At 44.9% G+C, this 25,297-nt stretch overlaps 1 protein-coding gene across 3 annotated transcripts in view; it reads left to right on the top strand.

The window, feature by feature from the left end:
- Window positions 1-25,297, top strand: part of slf1 (SMC5-SMC6 complex localization factor 1) — a 33,727-nt gene extending 8,430 nt beyond the window's left edge. For all 3 annotated transcript variants that reach the window (XM_041904543.2, XM_041904542.2, XM_045226769.1), the window contains 5 exons: window positions 95-237; window positions 4,795-4,874; window positions 8,472-8,564; window positions 9,470-9,652; window positions 24,436-25,297. In XM_041904543.2, the coding sequence (XP_041760477.2) occupies window positions 95-237; window positions 4,795-4,874; window positions 8,472-8,564; window positions 9,470-9,652; window positions 24,436-24,947 (1,011 nt within the window). In that variant the 3' untranslated portion in view covers window positions 24,948-25,297. The remainder of the gene's footprint in view (window positions 1-94; window positions 238-4,794; window positions 4,875-8,471; window positions 8,565-9,469; window positions 9,653-24,435) is intronic.

Here is a 25,297-nt window from a genome sequence, read left to right as displayed (position 1 = left end):
TCACTCTGTCCAACACACACACACCTATACTACAGAGGCAGTCCCTATAAAGACCCTCTTTCCCCTTCCTTCCCCTGTGTGTGTGTCCTGACAGGTGTCTTCCTACCTGCCTGCCCTGAGGAGGCTGTGTGCAGTCAGGACAGGTGGCTCCAGAGACCTGCGGGCCGACAGCGGGGGCCCTCAGCCTGGGACTGAACCCACCTCCTGCAGCTGGAGCACCCAGGGGACTGCGACAGGGTGAGTCTGTCTGTCTTGTGTGTCTGTGCCCCCCGTTGGGGACCGCTGGCTACTCCAGTCAGGCTAAACAGAGGCCAGCCAACCAACCACCCTGGGGGCAGCAGAGGACTGAAGGTGTGGAGAGGGGAAAGGTGTGTGGATGGGAGGGGTGAGAAAGGGAGGAGATGTGGTGAAAGGAAGTGGGAAAGAGGGAGAACACCTGGGGAATAAGAGTGGGGTGAGAGGATGGCATAGGAGAGGAGAGTGTAAGAGAGGAGGTCAGAGGGAGTGTGGAGATGAGGTCAGAGGGAGTGTGGAGATGAGGTCAGAGGGAGTGTGGAGATGAGGTCAGAGGGAGTGTGGAGATGAGGTCAGAGGGAGTGTGGAGATGAGGTCAGAGGGAGTGTGGAGATGAGGTCAGAGGGAGTGTGGAGATGAGGTCAGAGGGAGTGTGGAGAGGAGGTCAGAGGGAGTGTGGAGAGGAGGTCAGAGGGAGTGTGGAGAGGAGGTCAGAGGGAGTGTGGAGAGGAGGTCAGAGGGAGTGTGGAGATGAGGTCAGAGGGAGTGTGGAGAGGAGGTCAGAGGGAGTGTGGAGAGGAGGTCAGAGGGAGTGTGGAGATGAGGAGGCATCAGTGGACATGCCTCATCACATGGCTGTGTGTCAGAGTTTACAGGAGAGGTGGAGAAAGCAGGTTCCCCCCTGCCTCATACCAGGAAGCTGCTGCTGTTCAACACCCCGCCGCTGACACAGACACAGGCAGGGGCCGCTCGGGATGAGGTTCACCTCGGGGCTAGCGGTTCACTCACCGACCAGCCTCGGCCTCTTTTCCCTCACACTTATTCACCACCTTTTTCAATAGGAAATCAAAAACAATGTTTTTTGTTACCTCAAAAACAATGAATATATTTTTCATTTAATAATTGTGTATTGCTCAGAGAGGTGGAGAGAGGGGGTTTAGAAAGCTGAGCTAGCATGTGAGAGAGGCCATGAATGTGTTCTTAATAATCAAGTGTGTTATGAGGAGAGGAGAGGAGAAGAGAGGAGTCCTCTTCCTGTATGGACAGCTTGCCATCAGAGCACAAGTCCATACAAAGACTGGCGGGAGGCTCTCCATAATTGAAGCCCCGTTTCCTCCTGCTGGCTTAATCAAGCAGAGCTTATTGTATTTCTGTTTGAGCCCGTTTGGGTTTGTCATTCTCTGTCTCGCTCTCTCGCCCTCTCTCGACACATGTTACTGTAGTCTAGCAGTTAGAGCGTTGGGCCAGTAACCAAAAGCCGACAAGTTGAAAAATCTGCCGATGTGTCTTTTGAGCAGAGCACTTAACCCTAATTTGCTCCAGGGGCGCCATACTACTATGGCTGACGCTGTAAAACAACACATTTCACTGCACCTATCCGGTGTATGTGACAATAAAACATAGATATTTTTAGTTGTTATTTTACTACAGCATCACTTAAAGGCACAGTAGGCAGCTTTTTTGGCGACCTGAACAATTTCACGTAGAAATGTGAGTTAAAGATCTGTCATTCTCATTGAAAGCAAGTCTGAGAAGCAGTAGATCCATTCTATGTGCACTATTTCTATGCTTCCCGTTAAGTTTAGTTTTGGTTAGTTCTACTTTCGCTTTTGTACACCAGCTTCAAACAGCTGAAAATACTATTTTTGCTTATTGAAAAAATATTTCACAGCATTTTACATGGTACAATGATTCTCTACACCAGGGGTATTCAACTCTTACCCTACGAGGTCCGGAGCCTGCTGTATTTATTTTGTATTTTATTTTTATTCAAAACATATACACATACAAACAAACGACGTCACACCTGCCCAGACCCACATGCTCACACCACCATCTCCAGCGCCTGCATCACGCTCCGCCACATGGCTTCAAACTGCACCATTTTGTTTCTCTCCATCGCCCATGCACTTTCAACATTTCGATAATAAAGCATTTTACTTTTCCATTGTGTTATCGATGGAGGATTGGTTGATTTCCAGTTAAGTAAAAAAAAAATTCAAGATGATTGACGAGAAGAGTATCATCCAACCCATCAGGTATCTCACTTTACCCTCATATGCCATGTCTTGAAATATGCAGACAGACAGATTCAAAGTAAATTTACATTTGTAATACTTCTGACAGCCAACTTTCTAACTCCGCCCATAACTTTTGGACTTTATAACATTCCCAGAAGGCATAGAGTATTGAGTCCTTGTTAGTTTAACACTTAAGACATGACTCTGCCGTTGTGCTGTAGAATTTGTGAATGTTGTCCCTTGTATAATACATTCTATACATTAGTTTATACTGTATTAAGCGTACATTTTCATTAACTGTAATTTTGTTAGTTATGTTCCATCATTCCCTCCATCTTGTGCCAATATCAGTTATTTTTAAGTATTGGTTCCAATAGTTTATATTTATTTCTAAGAGATTGTTAGTTGGATAGGTTCTCTGCAAGATTTTGGATATCTTACCTATCATATGAATATCATTTTTTGACTCAAATAGGATTCCCTCAAGATTGCTCTGATGTCTAAAACATTTCAAACCAAAATTTCATGATATGAAAGTTAAGTTGCATGTATTTGAAAATGTCTACATTGGTCAGTCCAAAATTGCTTTTTAATTCTGTAATGAAAATACATTTATTTCCTATTACAAAGTCATTTACGGTTTCTATGCGTTTAGCTTTCCATGTGGAGCAATTTAATGGTGAATTCTGAAAAGCCTGCTGGTTTTGTGTTCTACCCGATAATGAATTGCATACACCTGGTGTCCCAGGTCTAAATCAGTCCCTGATTAGAGGGGAAGAATGAAAAAGAGCAGTGGAACTGGCTTCGAAATCCAGAGTTGAGTTTGAGGGCTCTATACTATACATTGCTTGTTTTGTCACATAAGCTGAAATTAGGCAAACCATTAGAATTTTTGCAACCAAAAAATGGCAGTGATTTCTGCCTATTGTACCTTTTTTTAAATTAAAGAAATCTGTTTTTATGGCTAGAATTGAGTGAAAAAAATGACCATTTAGGCTGGTTCGTATGCAATGTAACAACAGCAGTGTCAGTTGTGGAAGGGTTTCTTATATGTTTTCTGCCTCTCTGATTCTGAGGTGATCTTTATCACACCTTGTGGGGTGGAAATGGCACAGGAGAGCGTCTGCTGCCTGTGTGTGTGTGTGTGTGTGTGTGTGTGTGTGTGTCTGTGTGTGTGTGTGTGTGTGTATTCTGTGTTGGTGTATGGCTTATTGTACAATGCCCCCGGGCTTGCAGTGATCCTGCACCCAGAGTGACAGAACGATAATCCCCTATAGTATGGTCGATCATAGGGGAATGAGAAAGAATAGGTCCACTCGCCAAGTCTATTGCCAGTCTCCCCATGTGGACAGGGTACTTTTGTACTTTTGGGTTAAGTGGGATGAGATAAAATGTTACACACACACACACACACACAGGCACTTCTGATCTCTTCACAGACTTGTCCCTGCTAATAACAAGCTATGTGACAGAACGCGTGTTCCTCCCGCACTGTCGGGGAGATTCCGCCCGGGTTCTGAACAACCCAATTACCAGGGAACAAGCAGGCTTCCCTATAGTAAAGCATGGCATCCCCTCTCTCTCCTCCTCTTCCCTGTCACCCACATGTCAGACGTCCTGCTGGCAGCCAGGCAGCAGGTCTCCCCTCCACACACTCACTCACAGTACTGCTGACAGCCATACAGCTATTAGCACTACGCAGCTTTGAAGAGCACGCTTTCACTTCTTCTTTATTTATTTCTCATAATCTACTTTTTCCCCTTTTTGAATTGACTCGGTTGGGGTTTTACTTACTAAGTGGAGGAAAACTGACGGGGAAAAAGGACTTGTGATGCCTGCGAAGCCACAGTGTGTGGTAGACTGTGGTAGTTTGATCAAGCGCGTTGTCGCTACCTAGATGGGACGGTATTGCGGTATTCTGCAGCCAGGTCACTTAGCCCAAGCTGTAGTGCTACTGCTGCATGGCCAAACTGGTCATCTCTCCTTGACCATGTCATCTTGAATACTGTAGGAAATATTGAATTGAATTTAGAGGATTCGTTTACCCAGCGTCTTCCTAGGTGTTTACACTACCTCACAGGATCCATTTCCTCAGTGCAATCGGGTGTGACCTTCATTTTGGTTAATCTTAAAATGGGGGGGAGCAGTGCAGAGCAGATGAGTAACACACTGACTGCACTGTATTTGAGAGTATGGGCTTTAGTAGGTGCAAAATGCTTCACAGTGACAGCCATTAAAAGACTGTGCTGGGAGTATCTCTTTGTCAGGGTCCTGGTAGTTGTCTGTTTGAATGAGGCACAGCACAGTGGCCCTGTACACACTGCTGCCACTGCTCTGTTACTCAGGATGTTCCATTGCTTTGTGTCTGTCGGTCTGTGTCTTCCTAACGTGTAGGCGTACTATTCCCAGCTGTGAGAGGAATTTCCTCTCTATGGACATTCGTTGTGGCAGTATTAAATACTTTGACGAAATGCCAGTCAGATGGCCGTGATGATAATGTTTGATGTCAGAGCTTACCCTGTCTCCCGTCTCTACCCAGAATGGCCAGCAGTCTGGTTAACGGAGCAGGTCTGGGCAAGGAGAACATCCCCAGAGGTCTCAACCGAGTCAACACAGCAGGTAACAACAACACACACGAACACACACATACACACGCTTCTCTGCATATTTGCAAGAAAAAAAATAGTTTTAATAGACATGCACAGGACTAGGTCATCAGTAGAGCGAGGACACGAGAGCCTTGTCATCCGTTTGAACTTAATGAAGAGCCCATTATGTATTTATAACGCCATGGATTAGCATATGCCAACACAACCTTGCAACCAACCGAACAGAAGCTCTTATGGTGCAGCTATGTGGGTGAAGGGTGAATTCAACAGGCTTTTCTCACCTTGTTTGCCACCTCTGACATTCTCATTGAAATTCCACGCACTCTTTATTTTTTTGGATCTGTTATTCACATTTTTTAGTGTAAAAAAGAATAATCACACGGATAAAAGAGAAACGTGGAAATAATGACGAAAGACAACACCACCACATGGGCGTCAGATCCCCAGTTTAAGAATATTAAACACAGCAATTAGGGCTGTGCTGTGAAAGTGACTGACTGCGTGCAGAACTTCCTGCACTTAGAGGCTTGGCACTCTGTGTGAAGTCTCTGAGGTGTCAGCGCTCATATCTCCCCCCTCACCTGATCAGAAAGGCCCTGCACCAGAGGCAGGGAGCTGGTGGGCAGGCAGAGGCAGGAGGCTCCAGGCTGTTTGCATGTGTTGTTTTTCCACTACGTGATCTCTATACTGATGCGCTCAGCATTAATTTTTGATGAACCATCAGCACATCCTCGCTCTCACACACGCCCGGGCTCTCTCACACACACACACACACACACACACACACACACACACACACACACAAACACAAACACACAGATTTCATCTTGCTTTCCTATGAGCTATTTTTCTGTGCTGCATATCTTCAACTCTACAGCCACTGGATCTCCCCTCTAGCAGCTGTGAAGGGCTGTGGGTTTGGGAAGGTCATTGTCTGTGCTCTGGCAGTTCTACAATCTCCTTGGTGAAAGTTCTGTCCTAACTCCACTGTTGAGTTTCTTGGGTGCTACTAACATAGCTAGCATTGAGGAGAGCAGACTCTTATAGTAGGTGAGGTACAACATTAAAACGTGACATATTGTACTCCTGCTCCCTGTTCGAACACTCAATTGAAATTGCATCGCTATCCAGTGACCACCGTCTTGTGATACTCTATACATACATCAAATCGGTCCCTGTCGTAGGTCACAGATCAAGCCTAATTCACAACATTCTTCCTCCGTTTTTCAACTTCCATGGCAAGCCAGGTTTGGTGTTTCATACAGTAGGATATTACCATCCAAGCATGTAAGAGGTTTGGTGTTTCATACAGTAGGATATTACCATCCAAGCATGTAAGAGGTTGTACATTCAGACATTGGTTTAAATGAATACTTGGCACTCTGTATAGGTTTCTAGCACCATTCTGACAAATAGCATTCTTATTGGAACCGATTGCCATCATCTTTTTGAACCAGCTTGCCAGTCAACATATAGCACGGGTACACAGACAAAGTAGGGGGGCAACACATACATTTAACTTTTCTATTAAAGAGTGAAATGGGGGGATTGTTAGAGGGATTTATAGAAAAGGGCAGGCGGATTTATCCATTCCGTGCTTATAAATGCTGAGCATGCAATTACCCCTATAATGGAGGCATTTCATCCAAATTGGAGCCATTCCAGTGATTTAACAGTGCGTGGATTGGGCCTGGCATTTGCGAGGATGTGTACACATGGGGAGCTGTGGAATGGGTGTTTAATCACAGCGTTTTAGAGGCTGTAATGGTGGAACACACTGCAGAACGCTGACCTGCCACAGTGCAGAACAACTCATTAAGGCCCACTTGGACTTCACTCTCTATAGTCTAGGTATTGTTGTTTTTTAATCACTTGTAATTATTTGTCTAATTTGTATGTTTATTAGATTTGGAAATAATGTATTTACATGGAAAAAATGTGGTCTTATTTACGAGTTTCTTAACTGTATTGTAGGAAGATTGAGGAAGTAGTGCTTATGAGGGAGAGTTGCGTTGGAAACTGTGCTCATGTCGGCCATCTTGGCTCCAGTGTATTCCTCGCCGCATGGTGTGAGAGTATTGGTACGGATCAGTAACTCAGAGAGGAGAGTGTGCAGTTGGGGTCACGGTACTGTTCTGGGAAGCTCCACCGCCAGATCCGATCCACCAGTACCGGCTGTCCCTCTAAATTCCAAAACCCATAACTGAGCAGAGGCAGGATTAGTTTTTGATTTCCAGTGTTTTGGGTTGGCGAGAGGGAACGTACCTAAGAGACGCTGGGTTGCTCTGCCAAGGGGAGGTGTTTTTTCGAGAAGGGCGCTGGGGCATGATACAGCAGGGCAACTAGGCACTGGAGATCTGAAACATATTCCACAACGACACAAGCTACCCTCCGCTTTGTGGCTTACCTCTGTATTTTGATACCAAAAAAAGAAGAAAGAACAGTGAACCATTGCTGTTCCTCGTCCAGATGTTGTCGAAGCTCCAGATAAACAGCCTCTCTTTCTTTGCTGTCCCGCACTTCAACCTCTGTCAGGTGGAAAACACATTTAACGCATCTAATGCAACCTCAAAGACACCTCTGGGAAGAAAGGAACTCTTCAAGTTGAAAGTGTCGTGCATTTTCAATATTTCGCTGTGCCTTGAAATGCAGCAAGCCTCTTTTCCTCTCCCCTGCACTCCTGCCTGTCCTGTCTCTGTCTGCTCTCTCCTCTCCTTCCTCTCCTCTCTTCTCTCTCTCCTCTCCTTCCTCTCTCCTCTCTTCTCTCTCTCCTCTCCTTCCTCTCTTCTCTCTCTCCTCTCCTCCCACTCCCCATGCCTTGCTCTGTGCTTCAGTGAAGGCTCTGTATGGTCAGGCAGTCTAGTAAAGCATTTATTATGGGCTTTGCAGTCCTGTATTATACTGGCAAGCAAAGAGGCACTCATGCTTGGCCTTTAACTTTCTTGTGAAGTTCAGCCATACATGAAAATAGGGGGTACTGGCCCTCTAATATATTCCTGATTTAATATTGTATCAAAAAGAGAGGGGGGCGGGGGGGGGCATTGGAATATGTAAATAAAAGCCTTCTGAGGATTTTGTGTCTGGGTGTTGTAGTTTGCTGATTAAATATAACGCGGTACATTGGTAATGCCCAGTGGAGCTTTTGAACCCTGGATGTGTGAAGAATCCTGTTGGAGCCTGCCTTTGTGCCTGGGCTGTGTACCATAACTTCCTCCAGAGGAACAATACGTGACAGGAAGAGGCTCTTCTCACACTCACAGCCCGTTTATTAACTTTGTGCGGCACTGGTGTAAGTGGAAAATCCCTCTGTCCCCAAAAAAAAGAGGGAGGAGAAAGAGCCCAGTTCACCATCTTTTTTGTAACCTTTTTTTAAACTTGTTTTAATCTCCCCCCGTTTCTCATCTCTCCTCTTAAATCGCATTGTCATTGGAGGTCCGCCTTTTTAGGTCAGTTTTTTTTTTTGTGGTCGTTGAGGATATTTCTTCAGTACATTACTGGTGTGTGTGTAGCATAGGGGGACAATGGGTAGGACACACCCTAATTTGGGATTTCTCTCTTTTTTCCTCTCTTCTTCTCCTTTGTGCCCGTTGACGCGGTCCTGGCGAAGGCGAGACACTCCTCCACAGAGCCTGCAAGAAGAACCAGGTTGAGACGCTGCTCCAGATCCTAGCACTTCCTGGGACCGACGTCAACGTGAAAGGTAGGTCTCCCGACCCCCTCGCTCTCCCCTATCTCTCCCGCTGCCTCCATTTTAGAGTGTCGTGGAGCGATTTAACGTGGATATAGAGAAGGAAGGAAAAGAGAAGTGTGACCTTAAGCTAAAATGCAATGGGTGTGTCTTGGAGGAACGGGGTGTGTTGGAGGCTAGATGTACAGTCGCTCTACCAAGCGAATGCACGTCCTCTGATATTTCCACCAGTTTTTTTTTACCCTCCCAGGGCAAATATAATAACTGTCATCTTCCTTTTCAGTCCATTTAAATTGCTTGTGCAGATGCAGCGTTATTTGAATAGTTTTAATGTGTTTCTTGATGATCGTCTAACGTGCTAAGTGGAGATTGGGTGAGGGACGAAGAGTAAAACCGGAGATGTGATGGCGAAAAGGAAACAGGACAAACTGAAGGGCTTGAAATTATAAAGTGGTGAGAGGACTAGTTTGAGTACAATCTCTGTGCTCTGGTGACATGGAGCACAAACCTGTCCCCATAATATGAGGCCTCTGGTCTCCGAGAAAGAAAACGCATAATGTTTATTTTAGAGCAACAAGAACGATTACACCTACAGAATACACCTACCTACCGCACAGTAGGTATAGATTTAGACTTGCTTCTCTAGATCAAGATAGATTTAAGCTATTAAGTATTACGTTTTAGTGTGTGTGTGTGTCTGGCGTTGGATGTAGAGAAATTATTAGAGTATCCTAGATGATTTGTTTTTCAAATGAAAAGATGGCTACTATTAGCTATGAAGATATTAGCAGTATAATATGTTAGTTGTGTTTGATGGTTGTCATAGGTGTTGTCCTCCATTTAACTCATAATGCAGAATTCAATCTTTAAAATATAGTTGGATGACCGTTTGGTCTGTGGTGTGTGTTACTCCTCAGACCACGCAGGCTGGACGCCCCTGCACGAGGCGTGTAACCATGGCAGCATTGCGTGTGTGGAGGCCCTGCTGCGCCACCAGCCCGCCCCTCACCTGTACAGCCAGGTGGGTGGAGTCAGCCCGCTACACGACGCGCTGCTCGGCGGACACACGGACATCGCCATGATGCTCCTGCAGCATGCAGGTCAGTCAGCACGCATGGTATACCGAAACTTCTGTACTTTTTCGATACTGGAACATGAAAAATTGTTCGGTACTACAATTTTTGTTCCTATTGGTACTTCTGTCAAATATGTTTCACGATGTATAGAGATTAAGAGGAACTTTGGAGACTTCTAAGTATTTTTTGAAACCTCCCGCTTTGTACTGGATGTGTCAATGTGTAGTTCATACATGCATAATCTATGAGCAGAATTACTGTCTTGCCTCAATTAGTCATGAAATCCCTAATTTGAAAGCAGCTGTTTTTCTGGAAGTGGTGCTGTGCCATTTTTCCTATATTTTCACTCATGTGGGCCAGCCCCCTAGCAATAAAATTTCAACCAATGAGCTTCAGCCCCTCACAATTTGAGTGACAGCTAGCAGGAGGCACATCATGCACACACTGCAGAGCGAGAGAGCGCAATGACGAGGTGCACATATCATATATGACGTAGTACGCAGTTTTAGGGGACCACTTTTGGCTCGTGAGCGCTACTTTCAAAACGACTGGCTTAAAAGTATACAAAAGTACAGGAAAATGCTTTTTAGTACCTTACTGTAATAGTTTGCATTAAAATGGGCAAAAATTGCTTTTTTAGCAAAAAACTATTTCAAGCAAGAATATTGCTAGCACTTTCTGGGAGTGGTCTGACTGGGGAAGGGAAAATTGAAAACTAGCTATTATTGGCAGAGAGGTTTGGAACTCTCTTTGTTATTGGTCTATTAACCAATTTACCGCATGGCGATGTCACCATGGAAAGACAAAACTCCCGCCCATGCAAAGCTGCTGATTAGAAGGTCCTGTGTAGATTGTATTTTCAACCAGCAACTAGCAGGAAATAACACTGACCAAATATGTTCACAGTTTTACACAGGAAAAAAATAATTGTGACTGCACTGGGCCTTTAACACACTTGAATAATGCAACACAGCATGTAGAAATGTTGAAACATTACTGTCCGCAAAACAATGTCCATACAGGCTAGAACACGCTACAATGCAAGAAGTTACCGGTAGCGTCCAGCTTTGGAGGCTAACTTTCCTTGCTAGCTTACAGCTGAAGCTAACGTCAGTTCACTACCCTAGTACTTTGTTTGTGATAATACGCAAACCATAACACAAAATATGCTGATTGTCACCAAAAACTTTATGCATTCACTTAATCGTCTCTCCCTCAAACTGACTGTGTATGCATGTGCCTTGTGAATGATGTGATTACTGAGTCTTAAAGAGACAGTGCACACTTTTATAAAATAAGATTGCTACTTCTATGCAAATGTTGTTGATCAGTACAATAAAATAAGTCCCGAATGGAAGGGGAAACAGATTGTTCAATAACTCAATGCATGCACACACTCCTATTGAATGTGCATTCACCTGAATTGTGAATAGGCCTATATATTGATTTATCCAGTTTATCAATAGCGATTTACCATTCAAATAAATTATTACCATTATGTTGTTATGTAGTTAGATTGGTAAAAACAAAGTCAAATGTATTGTATGATTGTATAATTGATTCATTAATGCATACATGGCTGTCTGAAAGACTTACATAAAACGTTTCAAATGTAATATGATATTGAACTCAAAAGATGTCCAACGATTGAACAGAGCAGTAGCTGAGTTTATCTGTCTGGATCAAATGTCGTTCTGTGACTTTGGCTAATACGACTTATTTTTTTGCCGTGGCCTCATTTTGGAATTGTGTGTCATGATGGTATCGAGTGTTGTGATACTAAACCTGGTATCGAAGTCAAAATGATGGTATCGTGACCACACACACACACACAAATATATACACACACACACACACGCACACACACACACACACAGAAACAAATGCATACATTCACACACAAGGTCAAATAGTTACTTTATTGGTTTCAGTTTGAGGGGTAGCTTATTTGGACTACTATAGTGTTTGGAAAAGTAGCCTAACCATTGAATGAGGTGAGAGGAATATGGATGGATGAATGAGTCTGAAATGTAGCTTTGATGTATCAGGGAAATTAGCACTGGATTTTAGCGGCCTAACAGTCTTATGCCCGCAGTCTCAAATCTAAATAATCTATGCATCTCTACTACCCCCCCCACCACCCTCTCTTCCACCCTGCTTCTTCCTCTTCCTTTCTGTGTTCCATCGCAACGTCTGTCCAAACGTATTACCCATCCACTCATAAGATGTCTGTTCATGTCTTTTTGAAGAGATTATAGTCGTCAGGTTCTGCCGCTTGTGAAATTCACACGCTGGTTTGGTGGGAAATGTGTCACAACAGAAATAGTTTGTGTGTCTCTGTGTGTTTGCTTGCCACATGCAATCGCGGTTTGGGAGCTTTGAAGTGAGTGTGACACGTGTCAAAGCGAAAGGGGGGAGGGGTGGTGGATGCATAGATGTGTGTGTGTGTGTGTGTGGTGGTGGTGTGGGGGGGTAGACGGCGTTGAACAAGATTCCCATATACGCTGTCGCCACTTCCCTACCTCACTCTCCACTTTGACTAATTATAGTTAATTTGATTTGGCTTTCCCATTAACACATGTATATATTCTGTCCTCAAAAAATAAATTAGATTGGGATTGTTTGGTCCCGGTGAGAAAACGGAGGAGTTTTTTTTGCGCGGTGACAGTAAGAAAAGGAACTAATTAAAAGGGGTCAGAGGAGGAGACTGTTTGCAAAATGAAAGTGTGTGTGTGTGAGCGGTCTGTCTAGGACTCAGCTCGGTGCTGCCTGCTAGGCCACATCACTGAGATGGATGAATGGATGGAGCTACTGCTGCTGCTGGAGAAATGAGAGCACGCTCCCAATTTAACACGCAGATCTTTCTCCTTCTCTTTCTATCAGTTAGTGTCTATTTCTTGACGTTGTGGCTGGAGGTAGTGAGGCTAGCTGGGGAGAGGGAAAGGAGTGCAGTCTGTCTGTGTCTGTCTGTCACCATGGACACCACTGGCCTCCAGGCTGACTGATGGAAACGACAGAGCGAGCGATTCCTGTTGAATAGAACATTAGAACCGGGGGCTTTGATTAGCAGGTGGCTGGGTCCTACACATTAGACAGAGCAACTTGGACAGCAGCTTGGCTCCATTTACCACTCATTCAGCTTAAAGAAGTGGGGCAAGTAAAGTAACTACAATGTACCAATACGTTTTCTACTGAGTATTTGATTTATGATGATTACTGAATACATTTATCCATGAAAGCTATCTTTCGTGGTGGGGTGAGCTAGAAAGCGTTGTAGTGGTTACTAAATAGCTGCTGCCTGGCTGTCACCCTGTTGTGTTGTTGTTCCCAACAGCCAAACTCAGCTGAGCTGCCAGGGCTTGGTCGGAAAGGGCAGCTCTCGCTGCCACTGCCAAACAAACAAGGCCTTTCAATGGTAGTGTTCTAACCCTGAAATAATAACCCTGGCTGGAGGACACACAGAGAGAGAGAGAGAGGTGGTGGGGGTAGGAATGTATGGCCCCCACCCTCGACCCTGGGGTGCTGGCGGGGAAAGCATGCCATGGCTGAGGGCAAGGACTGCTCTCTCCCCTCCCTCTCTTTACCCTCCCTCTGCTCTCTCAAGGCTGGCCCACACGACCCTGTGTGTGTGTGTGTGTATGCCTGCTCGGCTGGGAGTGTTTAATTTTGCAGGATGACCAGAGAGAGAAAGAGTGCCCCTGATTTGAATGGAAAATGACCTGGAGCCGTGGCTGAGCTCTGAGCGGCTCCAGAGAGGCAGGAAGAAAAGAGCCTTCAAGCTGTCGCCCTGCGCCTTAATCTCTGGTGGCGTGGGCTCAATACAGCCACCCATGTTAGTAAGCAGACCAAGTCTGCTTAGCCTACCTAGCCTAGCAACCCTCCACATCCAGTCTCATTGAGGCCCAGCTAAAACAGACCAGCTAAACAGCTCATTTAGATTGGGCTAAACTACACTAGGTAAATTAATTAGTGTATTTTTTTTTTTACTTTTCTTTCCTCATCACGAGTCTCTGCCCGACTGTAGGTTAAAGAGGAACTGCACCCGCTGATTTGGCCTCATTTTTTGACTTGCTCTTCAAGAAATGCTGGCGGCCATGACAGAAGCCAAATGTGAGTTGGCTTGGGGGTGTGGCTTGATGGGGGTGTTTCTTGGGTGTGTCCTTGCCACCACCAAGACACACCCATCTGTCAGAACCTTGCCCACAGCTGTTTCCCCCCAATCAATCACAGCAAACAAACCTGCAGGTTGAGTTCAATAACTACAGGTGTATGGTGAGATGCCAGAGGAAGCCTTGAATAGGTCAGTAGCCTACAGAGTAATATAAGAACAATGCAATTGCTGAATTTATGCAGATGAAATTAAAAATATCAAATGTTATTTGTTACATGCTTCGTAAACAACAGCTGTAGACTAACAGTGAAATGCTTATTTACGGGCCCTTCCTAACAATGCAGAGAAAATGATAGAACAAGGAATAAATACACAATGAGTGACATTAACAAGATAGTCTAAACTAAGGGTTTTGATAACTTTCAAATGTCCATGTAGAATAAACAACCCTTTACATAATACCATAGAAGCAGTGTTCTGCTAATATAACAATGTGTACCTTTCACCTTTCATTGTCATTCCCAGCTGATACAGATACTTTGCCTATCGGCATTTTGTCTGGTGGTAATGGGGCTACCTTGGCAAGCATGTCAGAGTGGTCATACCTTCCTCTGTGGTGTCCCGTATACAACAGGAGTTCCCTGATCCTGGTGCAGAATACACAGGGTTTCTCCATCCCCATATTGACTGATACCATTCAATTCAATAATAAAAAAAGACAATACAAGGAAAAGTTTTCTAATATAATTTGTATCTCTCCATTCAGAGACATCAGTATCAAGCCTGTCTGTCAGTCTGGACTTCATCACATCATCTTGCATGTCTCCATGTGCTGGCTCCATACATGTTTCTGTGAACACACACACATAGTCACAATTCTATTACCAAAGGCAGTTAGGATAGGTAATATCTGACATACAAACAGGTGCTATATTGAAGTTTGAACAGGTCAGATAAAACCTACCCAATTATGGTCTCCCCATCAAACGACTGAGGCTCCAGTCCATCCGTAGAAATAGGCAGAGTTCATCAGTGACACATGGAATGAAAAGGGTGTTGCCATTACTGGACATTTACCTCGTCGACCGTTGGTGAGCAGGCAAGAGGTGAGGCTGGAGGTGAGGTCTTTGGCTGCAAACTGGACATCTATCAAACAACTGCAGCAGTCCATTTTATGAGGTGGTGTTGACTGGGAGGGCCTGTGACTGGGTGATGTATTAGACAGCCAAGTGGTAAATTGCATTTTGTTCTAAAGAAAGGACAACCAAAATGACTGCTAGTTGTATCTCCTTGGCTGGGGAATTAGCGTATTATTTTATCAAGCCAGGTATTTTTTTTATACAACTTTTCACATAACACACGTTACCTGTCATTGTTGATGAAGCCGTCTGTGTCATCAGGGCAGTAACTCGGGTCACTATCAGAAGCCTCATGGCGTGTCCTTTTCATAGGAGTGGAGGGAGACTGACAACAACGGAGGTACTTGTGTCGCATGACACACTTTTATTCTGAAGTCTTGCCTGACAAGCTGTGAAAATAGCAAGTGAACAATTAATGAAATTATTTCTGGAGGTCGCTAAACCATTGCAATCACATTGCTGGACATGTTGTGATATCCACCTTTGCTCCTTCTGGTAGGTCCCGGCATCCGATCAGACTGGCACCCAACTGTGCACTTTGTCTAACAGAAAAACATGGTCAACATCCCTAAATTATAAACATAGCTCGAGAAATAACGTAATCTCGTTTGGAAGCTAATTCTATGCTTTACAGATGTAGACTGACTGGCTTCAGATTGGATTAGATTCAGGCCGGTGACATCGTAACACTATGCAACCAACTGTGACATGTTTTGCTATGGCCTTGGGTTGGTTTGAGTTTGTTGCTACTAGTTCGTACACTATGGTAGTCAGACATGAGTTAGCTAGTACCACCATAGCTGCATCCAATATTTATTTGTGCCCTAGACATGGGTTGCACCTCGAAGGCTAATGTGACTGTTTCATTTTACATTTACATTTTAGTCATTTAGCAGACGTTCTTATCCAGAGCGATTTACAGTTAGTGAGTGCATACATTTTCATACTGGTCCCCCGTGGGAATCGAACCCACAACCCTGGCGTTGCAAGCACCATGCTCTACCAACTGAGCTACACGGGACTGTAAGTTTCGTATAAATTACACTAAGTTAGAGTGGCATGGAAATACGATGACATTGCTAAAGTAGGCAAATAATTAGTTGGAAACAAGAGAGATGGCAATGTTGCCATTACTGTTACTAGCTAAGTTTGCCAAAAATATCTAGCAATGCTAATGTAAGCAACCTCAATCTTAGTTAGCTGGCTAAAGTTATAATGCATCTAAAGTCAATCTGGCGACATCACAATCATGACAAAAGGTTTTCCTACTAATTATTTGCCTTCTTTTGAAATGTTATCGTGTTTCCAAGCCAAATTCGAGTTGTATTTAGGTAGGCTAACGTTAGTTAGGTAGCTAGCTAGTTGGTAGCTAGCTAACATCAGCTATGCTAGCGATGATAATGATTATCAAAATATACATAACCAGCAGTCTATGGTCTAGCTACCGGTATACTCACCACCACTGGGGACCAACAAAGTCCAATCACCGATCCCTGCATGAAAGGGTCCTTTGGTCAGGACATGCAAGCCATAGTAGTTGGCTGTGCATCATGCTGGAAGCATGCGTTGCATGGTCAATCCTTAAAGGCTTTTCAGTCTCAAACGTCCGCGATCCTTTGAAATCGTTGGTTGGGGGCGATGAAACAACGGAGCCCCATTCAATGAAGGGATGCGATGTGGGGGGAGGGCCGATTTGCACGTGGAGCTTGGCAAAAGGGGGCATGATTTGTTTACTTAATTGTAATCCAAACCCAACCTTAATTCGTTGTGAAGCACTGAGGTTCCGAACTCTTTTTTTTAGACGAGACTGACTTTATGACAAAAATTATCCTATTTACACATTGTAGTCAATTTTGACACTAGAATAAATGTTTCTGACTCAAAGGGATTAGGTGGGTTTTTAGGGGCAATATCTCTTTAAAGCAGTTGCAAACTGTTCAATTGAGGACAGCGATTTATGTTCTACCAGACCTATTCTTCTTCTTCTGCTGCTGCTTGTTTGTTAGTCACACCACCAAGCATTCATCAGCTTGTCCCCCTTCCCAAGCCAATCCCTTTGAGTTCTGAATTCATGTTTGTGGAGCTGAAAGATGTCATTAGCTCGGTGGTACAGGAAGCAGCTTGGTCCCCTCAGTCTTGTGCAGTGTCACAGATGTACTCAGGCTGTAATGCGGAGCTCTGTTTCCAAAATGGCGGGTAAACCGTGCCTTTCTTGATCAGGGTCAGCTCAGTCGTTTTCACTGCTGGGACTGAAACCAGGAACTTTCTGGTAGCGACTGCTACGTTGTTAACTAGACGTGTGGAGATAAGCATGTTGCTTACGCCCTCACTGTGGTTAGTGCATGGGTTTCAGCTGAACTTCAGGCTGTGTTTCAAAAGGCTAGGCCTCCCATACCTCCCTGGTTTCTCCACCAATTTCTACTCTCTCTTTATCTCGCAGCCTTTTAATGGTGTTTTGGATGTTTGCCAGGATAGAGCCTGCAGCCTCTCTCTCTCTCTCTCTCTCTCTCTCTCTCTCTCTCTCTCTCTCTCTCTCTCTCTCTCTCTCTCTCTCTCTCTCTCTCTCTCTCTCTCTCTCTCTCTCTCAAGAAGAAGAGTTTCCGCTTTCATGCTCCTCTCACGTGTGTGTGAGCGCAGGCAAGCTGCTATTTATTCCAAGGATGTACTTCAACTTGGGTTTGTGCTATTTTCCGGTCTTGGAAGATTTCTCGCAGCCCACCGAACCCCACAGGCCCTACAGTACATTCACTGTTCTTCCCACACCACCCCATCCACCCCCCTCTTAGACTAGACTAGCCCTCCTCTGTTAGAACCACTGGCCTTGTGCTGCGTTTTACTGCCTATCAAGGTAGCTTAGGCAGGAGGAAGGCTTCTTTTATGTGCGGGGAGTAACACACAGGTCGAGCAACTCATACTGCAGCGCTCCAGTTCTATTCTCGTTCTCTTCCAAAGGTTCAGTTGTGTGTCTTTCCTCTCAGAAGAACAAGGGGTGAAGGGATAGATTCAAGCACAGCCTCAAGGTTAGCATCCAGCGTCTCTGTTTCCCGAAAGGCAGCTGTAATAGAACAGAGTAGATTCATATAGCCAGGCCCTTTTCGGTGACTTGTGTCTTCTCTCTGTTCAGGCCTGACCTCGAACACCAGCAATCAGTCTTCACTTGAATCAAGTGTGGTAAGACCCAAACGACAACGCCACTGTGTCCAAGAGAACACGAATAAGTCGTAGTTCAGACAAATCTATTCACGGTTACCCAGAAGTAAAATTTGGGCGAATGTTGTCACTTCCCGTGCATCTGTCCACGAGCCATTAAGATATTATTTATTTTTCAAGCTGTGTTGAAAGTGTGAAAATGAAAGTGTTCAATGTGTAGTAGTGAGTCGTTTCATACACCCTCCATTTGAAAGAGGTTATGACTGCTTTGTGTACGAAGTAACCAGTAACCAGTCTGAGTAGGTCACAGGATATGAATAGATAATCTAACCTCTTTTTTTTTTTTCTTAGACATTTCCTGCACTTCCTTAGTCATCTACATTCATCTACTGACAAGAAACTGTGCCTCATCGAGGCTATTATCAAAATGCTACAAATGCATACAGCAGCCTAGATATGAGCATAGAGCCCAAATACTGGGCAGCAAGGGATTTACAATGTCACCTATCTATTGGTTCCTCGTCCTGTAGATGTCATAACGGCTGTGTGTGTGGCAGGTGTGCCTGTGGCGTGGATGCCGACTCTCTCCATTCTGAGTGTGTCAGTGCTTGCCAGGGGATTACAGCTAGAGTCCAGCCTCCAACCCCAACCCTCTGGCCCATAATCTGGCTCTAATCTTTGTCTGCCCAGGCCCATGTTTGATTGGGTGATGAGCCCTTCAACCGGATAGCTCTCATTACCACCGCTAACAAACAAACATCCCCACAACTCTAGCTACCACTAGTAGGCTGTGTTCACTTAAAGATTTGGTCTGCATCTCAATAATGGCAAGTGGTTTCTAGGGCTGTGACGATACCAGTATTGCAATATTTGTTTTACATTGCAAAAATAAACACAAAGTAGACCAAACTATTTGGTCCTTTAAAAACCTGCTGTATGTGAAATGTTGTTTGCTATAGCTTGGAAAATAAATACATGTGACTCTGGATTCCAACATAATTATGTTTGTTTCCAACATTAGGGCTGTTTTCCTCAAGAAGTGAAATCCGCTTTGTGTTTTGTTACCTTGCCACGATGCTAACGAGTATCGCGATACTGATATCGTCCTGGCCCTAGTGGGTTCTTTTCTTTGTCTCCTGTTCCCTTATCCACAGTGATTTCACCAAATCAGTCGTTTTTTTTTTTTTTTTGATCAGTGTGAAGGAAGGAATGGAGACTAGGAAAATAAGCTTTATTCATCTAGCTGTTGATGTGTACATTGACTGTGGTTGAGCCGTGCCATTGGTTGATGCTGTGGTATTGTCTTCCTATGGTGGTTGTTGTTGTAGGGCGGGTGCTCCTCTGGGTGTGTGATGTGTTGCCACTGGTCTCAGTTCACACAGTCTCTCTCCGTCAGGTGGAAGGGGAAATAGAGAGAGGGATGTTTACTGTGCTCTGCTCTGCTGTGGAGCTGCATCCCAGTCTGTTTGCCTCTGTCTCTCTCGTCTGGAACTAAAGCAGACACAGAGAGAGCGAGAGACACACAGAGAGAGAGGGGGATGGAACTAGGACTCCTCGCTCTGTTTCTCCCCTCCTCCACTCTGGCTTTTGTATTTCTTGTCTTTGCCTGCCCTCTAAAGGCCAGAGGGCTCTGCGCTCTGTGTGTGTGATGGTGTGTGTGGCAATCAGGCTGTGTCTGACTGGTGCAGGCAGCAGTAGCATTCACGAGGCGTGTGAATTCCCCCGCAGGGCTAACACACACACACACACACACACACACACACGTAGAGCAAATAGCGTAATTACCCCTGCTCACATTTAATCCCCCAGGTGTTTTATTTATCTCCAGAGCAGCATATCTGACACATTGCGCCAATACCTGGATTACTTCAATCGCTCTCCGTGATGCGGAAGGCAATATCATACCAAGCCCCGGCCACTCTCGCAACGCTCTCTCACTCTGTGTGTGTGTGTGTGTGTGTGTGTATGTAGCGGTGTGTGTAGCGGTGTATGTAGCGGTGTGTGTAGCGTTGTGTATGTGTGTGTAGCGGGGTGTGTATTTGTGTGTACAGTGTAAGTGTGAAGTAAAGCACTGACATATGCGTATTTCACGGGCCATTGTGAAGAACAGGCAGCGGCTGATTCCATTGGAGGGAGGGAGGGAGGGAGTCAGAATCAGTTAAGGACTTCTTATGGAGTTAGATCAGTCCTTTTCAGAGTCAAGATCACTTTCTGAGTCAAAATGCAAGCCGAGATCTACCGCTCAGATTTTTTTTAACGTGACTTAAAAAATGTAAGCATATGCAAAATTAACCAATTAAAAACGGTTCTGTAGCAATGAGGTTTGTGTAGTAGGCTAAAGGCCCAATACATTATCACTGCATATTGGCTCTGCTTGAATTGCCCTGCCAATGTTGTCATTCTCAGACCATTTTGAAATGATATAAAAAACATTGCAGCTACTGTATACGATCACACTGGTAATAGGTCATTTGTTGTATTACTTGTGAGGCACAGCTGAGTGAGCATAATCATTAGTTTGTTTTTTACTGGACTGATGGCCTGCATCTGATGGTCAACCTGAGGAGAGGAAGGGAGCAGTGGTGAGGCTCCCTCTCACCCGACTCACCGTCCCTCCTCTCCCTCCCGCCGCTGAGAAAAGGGGACACAGTCCACCAGCTGATGGCCAAACTTAAATCACACTGCATTATTTCCGCCTCATCCACCAATTCATGTTGTTACTCCAATGAACAGAGAAAGGTAAATATTCCTTAATATTAAAAAAGACAATGCAAGCTCATCGAAACACTTTGCTGTACTCATTCATTGCAGCTGCAGTGCTGGTTGTAGCGTTAGTGGCAGTAGGAAGAACAGTGTTGACAGTGCTGAATAACAACTTGCTGTATTCGTTGAGTCTCTCTAGTCATGGTTTTAAACGTTTTGAAATCTCACGTTATCAACTTTGCTGTGTGTTTTGAGGCTTCTTGTTCTTTTTACAGTTTATGGTGCGAGGGAAACTGTGCAGACACGGTGATCTGAGCTATCTGATTGTCCAGCGGTTGGCCTATAGGTGCACTTGATTTGCTCTCTGGGCCTGTCGGGTAGGCGTTCTACCTTCAGACACATAAAATGGGAACACTTTGTCTTCCTGGCGCTAGGGCTGCTGAATCAAGTGCACCTACTGCCAACAGCGCAAAAACGAATAAAAAGCACTAGGATTTGCTTGTAGGTCGACCAGGTGACCACTGAGCTAGATGAAAGTTGGGCCCAGGCCTCTTTTGCATGGAGGAGGGAGGGGAGAGGAGGAAAGGAGTCAGTTCAGAGAGAGAGAGAGAGAGAGGGAGATATAGGGAGGGAAAGGAAGGGTGAGAGCTCAGTTCACGCAGATGGGGGGAGCAGAATAATTGGGGGGCGGGTTGGTGGCTGTGCCCATCTTACCCGACTGTAGGTTTAGTATTTGTCTTCGTGTATTTTAATAAGTGCCCTGTAGTTAGCAGACATGTAGGGGAGGGCCACAGGATGTTTCAACAGAATCTACAGTCATGGATGATGGTGCACTTCTTTGCCAGGGATTTTTCACACACAAAAACATGCAACATTGAAGGCCACTTGAGCTGAGCCGGCATTCTGTGGACTGAAAATATAATTTTTCTCTAAAAAGCACTCAAGAACATGGCCTTCTGCCATTGAAATGTTATTTGACGGTGTGAAATACTCTGTGCACTATTGAAAGGTACATGCGGAGCACAACCCAAGGCTGGACCCCTCACTGAAAGCTACAGCTATTGTGAACAAAATCTTCCCACTTTGAAAGTCTATTTTTAAGGCTCAAACTGGAAGAAATGTGCGAAGATTGCCCATTCCCAACATACAACATCATTTCTCTCCCCCTCTCTTAAACATGATAGACCTGGCAAATACTGTGAATGCTTCCCCTCAAGGCCCAAATCCCTTTGGCTGAGCATGACATGGCTGACCTGAAACTTCATAAGCACTCCTTTTCAATGGGCCTAATGGCAAGGCCAAATAAACTTGGAGTGGTTGGCTATTATTACCTGCTTTGTGTGAAGAACTCTTCTCACCTCGCCTACTCTCTCTCTCTCTCTCCATCCCTCTATCCCTCCCCAACTCTCTCTATCCCTCTCTCTATTTCTCTCTAGAGCGGCTTTGATCAAAAACGTGCTCTTACGTCCTTGACTGCTGCTCCCTGGCTGACCTCTGCATTGTAAATGTCCCTGCTAATGTAAAAGTTTATGTAGATTAACGCGACAATTTATGCAGATTTGAGTTTTTGCCACTCGAGCTTGAAGCACTAAAAGGTAGACGAGCGCTGACCTCCCGTGGTACCTGTGCCATGCGTTTCGCTTTTGCTATTCCTCCGAGCTCCAGAGCTGGCTAGCCGTACTCGAGAGGGGAAAAAGAAAGAAACACTTCTTAATTTGCAAGCTCCTTTTTCTCTCCACAAGTCGTGATGGCCACCTTTTTAAAGGGGCGTTCCTCCACAATAAAGTTCCATAATAAATGACATTATTTAGCGTGAGTACGGTATGCAGAAGTGTATCTATTTACGATATGTGCGAGAGCTCCAACCAATAATTCCAATGTATGTACAGTATTTATTTTAATACCTATTAATGAACTACTTTTTTAATACCTAGTTAATAAACTACCTGAACTTTCTGAATGCCAACTTCCACTCGTAAGGTAAAGAACACCATTCACTTTATTAAATCGTAGGATGAAAGAAGAACCTCCCTTTAAGTCGTATGCCGCCTCTGCACACACATCCAACAACAAGGACAACAATTGTCCTTCCTTTACCCTCAGAGTGTCTGTCAAACACAAACCACTGCCTGGCTGTCTGTTGGGTGCCTTTCAGACTCTGTGTCGAATCGTCAGAGAGCCCTAAACTAGCTCACAAGTGGCGGGAACATTGCAGTCAAGTGCCATCAAGCGCAGTTTGCCATAGAAATTGGCTGTCTAAAAGCAAACAGAGGGCTCACACTTGACTCGGCCTGCTCCATATAGGCCAAGTGTGTGTGGGCCCACCACTGGAAAAGGCTTTTATAATGAACACACAAAGAAAAGGGGAGAGAAGAGAGGGTGAAGTACTTGAACACATTGCCCTACTACACACAGTGAAACTGACTTTGCGTTAAAATACATCTGTATGTATGTACGTGTCATGTACAGTCCTACTGATGTCATATATGAGCAAGGAGAAATATGGGTCATGAGAAGATCAAATCAGTCTTGTGTTTGAACGATAATAACTTTATTGTACTCTAGCCTCATCATATCCGTTTCCCAACCCTTACCAATGCCTCTCAGTTTGATTAATCTGAACTGACACAGTCTAATGTGTTACATAAGCATGTGTAAGCCTAAAACTCTATTAGGTCACTATCTCTCTGAGTCCCCAAACACAACCACAATGTGACCAGTGAGTCAGCCAGTTAATAGTGTCAACATAAGTTAGCAGTAAAATGAGTTGAATGCCCTGGCTGGCACTGTGGCCCTGTGGGTAAACGGCTGTTCTCTTCTGTCTCTCTCTCTCTGTGTGCGCGCGTGTCCACTATCTATATCTGTTACAGTCCCATTGGCCCCCATGTAGTCTTACACTGAGTATAGTAAACATTAGGAACACCTTCCTAATATTGCGTTGCACCCCCTTTTGCCCTCAGAACAGCCTCAATTCGTCGGGGCATGGACTCTACAAGGTGTCAAGCGTTCCACAGGGATGCTGGCCCATGTTGACTCCAATGGTTACCACAGTTGTGTCAAGTTGGATGGATGTCCTTTGGGTGGTGGACAATTCTTGACACACACGGGCAACTGTTGAGCGTGAAAAACCCAGCAGCGTTGCAGCTCTTGACACACTCAAACCGGTGTGCCTGGCACCTACTACCATACCCCGTTCAAAGGCACGTAAATCTTTTGTCTTGTCCATTCACCCTCTGAATGGCACACATACACAATCCATGTCTCAATTGTCTCAAGGCTTTGAAATCCTTATTTAACCTGTCTCCTCCCCTTCATCTACACTGATTTGAAGTGGATGTAACATGTGACATCAATAAGGGATCATAGCTTCCACCTGGTTAGTCTGTCATTGAAATAACAGATGTTCTTAATGTTTTGTGTACTCAGTGTATTTCATAATTATGTTTCTTAAATTGGCTGCTCAATGGTGCGTTCGTTGTGTGTCATGATATCATCACTGATGCTCAGCTGGCTTCACAGGCCCTAATCGCACATGTATGCAACGTTTCAAAACATTTTCATATTTATTTAAGAGTGTGGCACTGTTTTAATTTAGATTAAATAAAGTTTCATTCAATTTGATTCCCTATTACTCAGTCATAAGATGGTGTAAATACGGTATTAATAGCAGTACCTCCGTCTGTCTCTGTCCATCTGTCCTGCAGGCTCTGATCTGCTGCAGCAGAGGGATTGCCGTGGCCGGACAGCGCTGGACCTGGTCTCCACCGCCACACTGAGGGAGGAGCTTCAACGCAGCGCCCTTGCTGGAGACGTGGCCCTGGAGGCCCTGGGGTCAGAGGTCAGAGACCTCCCCTTCCTGGAGACCTGCTCCTGCCTGCTGACCTGCCTGCTTCTCACCTACCAGCTTGAGAGGGCTGTCCCCTTCCCTCCCCCCTTCTTCTCATCCTCCCAGGCCCAGGACAGGCCTCTCTCCCTGTGGGTGAAGCTGGCCAGGGCCCTGGAGAGCCACTCTGCCCGGAGGCTGACGGCGGGCTGGGGTGACCCGCGGCTGGTGCGCTTGGCGGAGGACATGGAGACTGCGTTGGGGGTGGAGGAATGCCTGACTCAGTTGTGCCCCGCCATCAGAGAGTGCCAGGGCCCACACACACGCCTCCTCATCACCCTGCTGGAGGAGATGAAGGCCCACAGAGCAGCGCTGCTCTCACACACATTGTGACACACACACACCTGACTGATAATGGACATTGACTGCGGCCGCGATTCAATCCAAGGCATGTTATAGAGCAGAGCACTATAACAGACTTTTAAAGGTATTTTATGCTTTAGCCAACATGCACAACGTTTCCTGTGAATGTGATCTAGGTCCCTGCTCTATAATGTGCCTTGGAGTGAATTGTGACATTCATAAATTATTTTTGTTTACATTTGTATTCACATTTATCATGTGACATTGCACTACCACTGTTACTCATTTTATCATATTGTTCATGTTATTTTATGTTATATTAAAACTCATGTTAACACTACGTTTTTATAGATTTTGAATAAATCGATTTTGAATTGAGA

Source organism: Coregonus clupeaformis, chromosome 18 (assembly GCF_020615455.1).
Source record: "Coregonus clupeaformis isolate EN_2021a chromosome 18, ASM2061545v1, whole genome shotgun sequence".
Classification (NCBI taxonomy): domain Eukaryota; kingdom Metazoa; phylum Chordata; class Actinopteri; order Salmoniformes; family Salmonidae; genus Coregonus; species Coregonus clupeaformis.
Note: the sequence above shows the minus strand (reverse complement) of the source record. Positions and strands in the feature narration are given on the sequence as shown.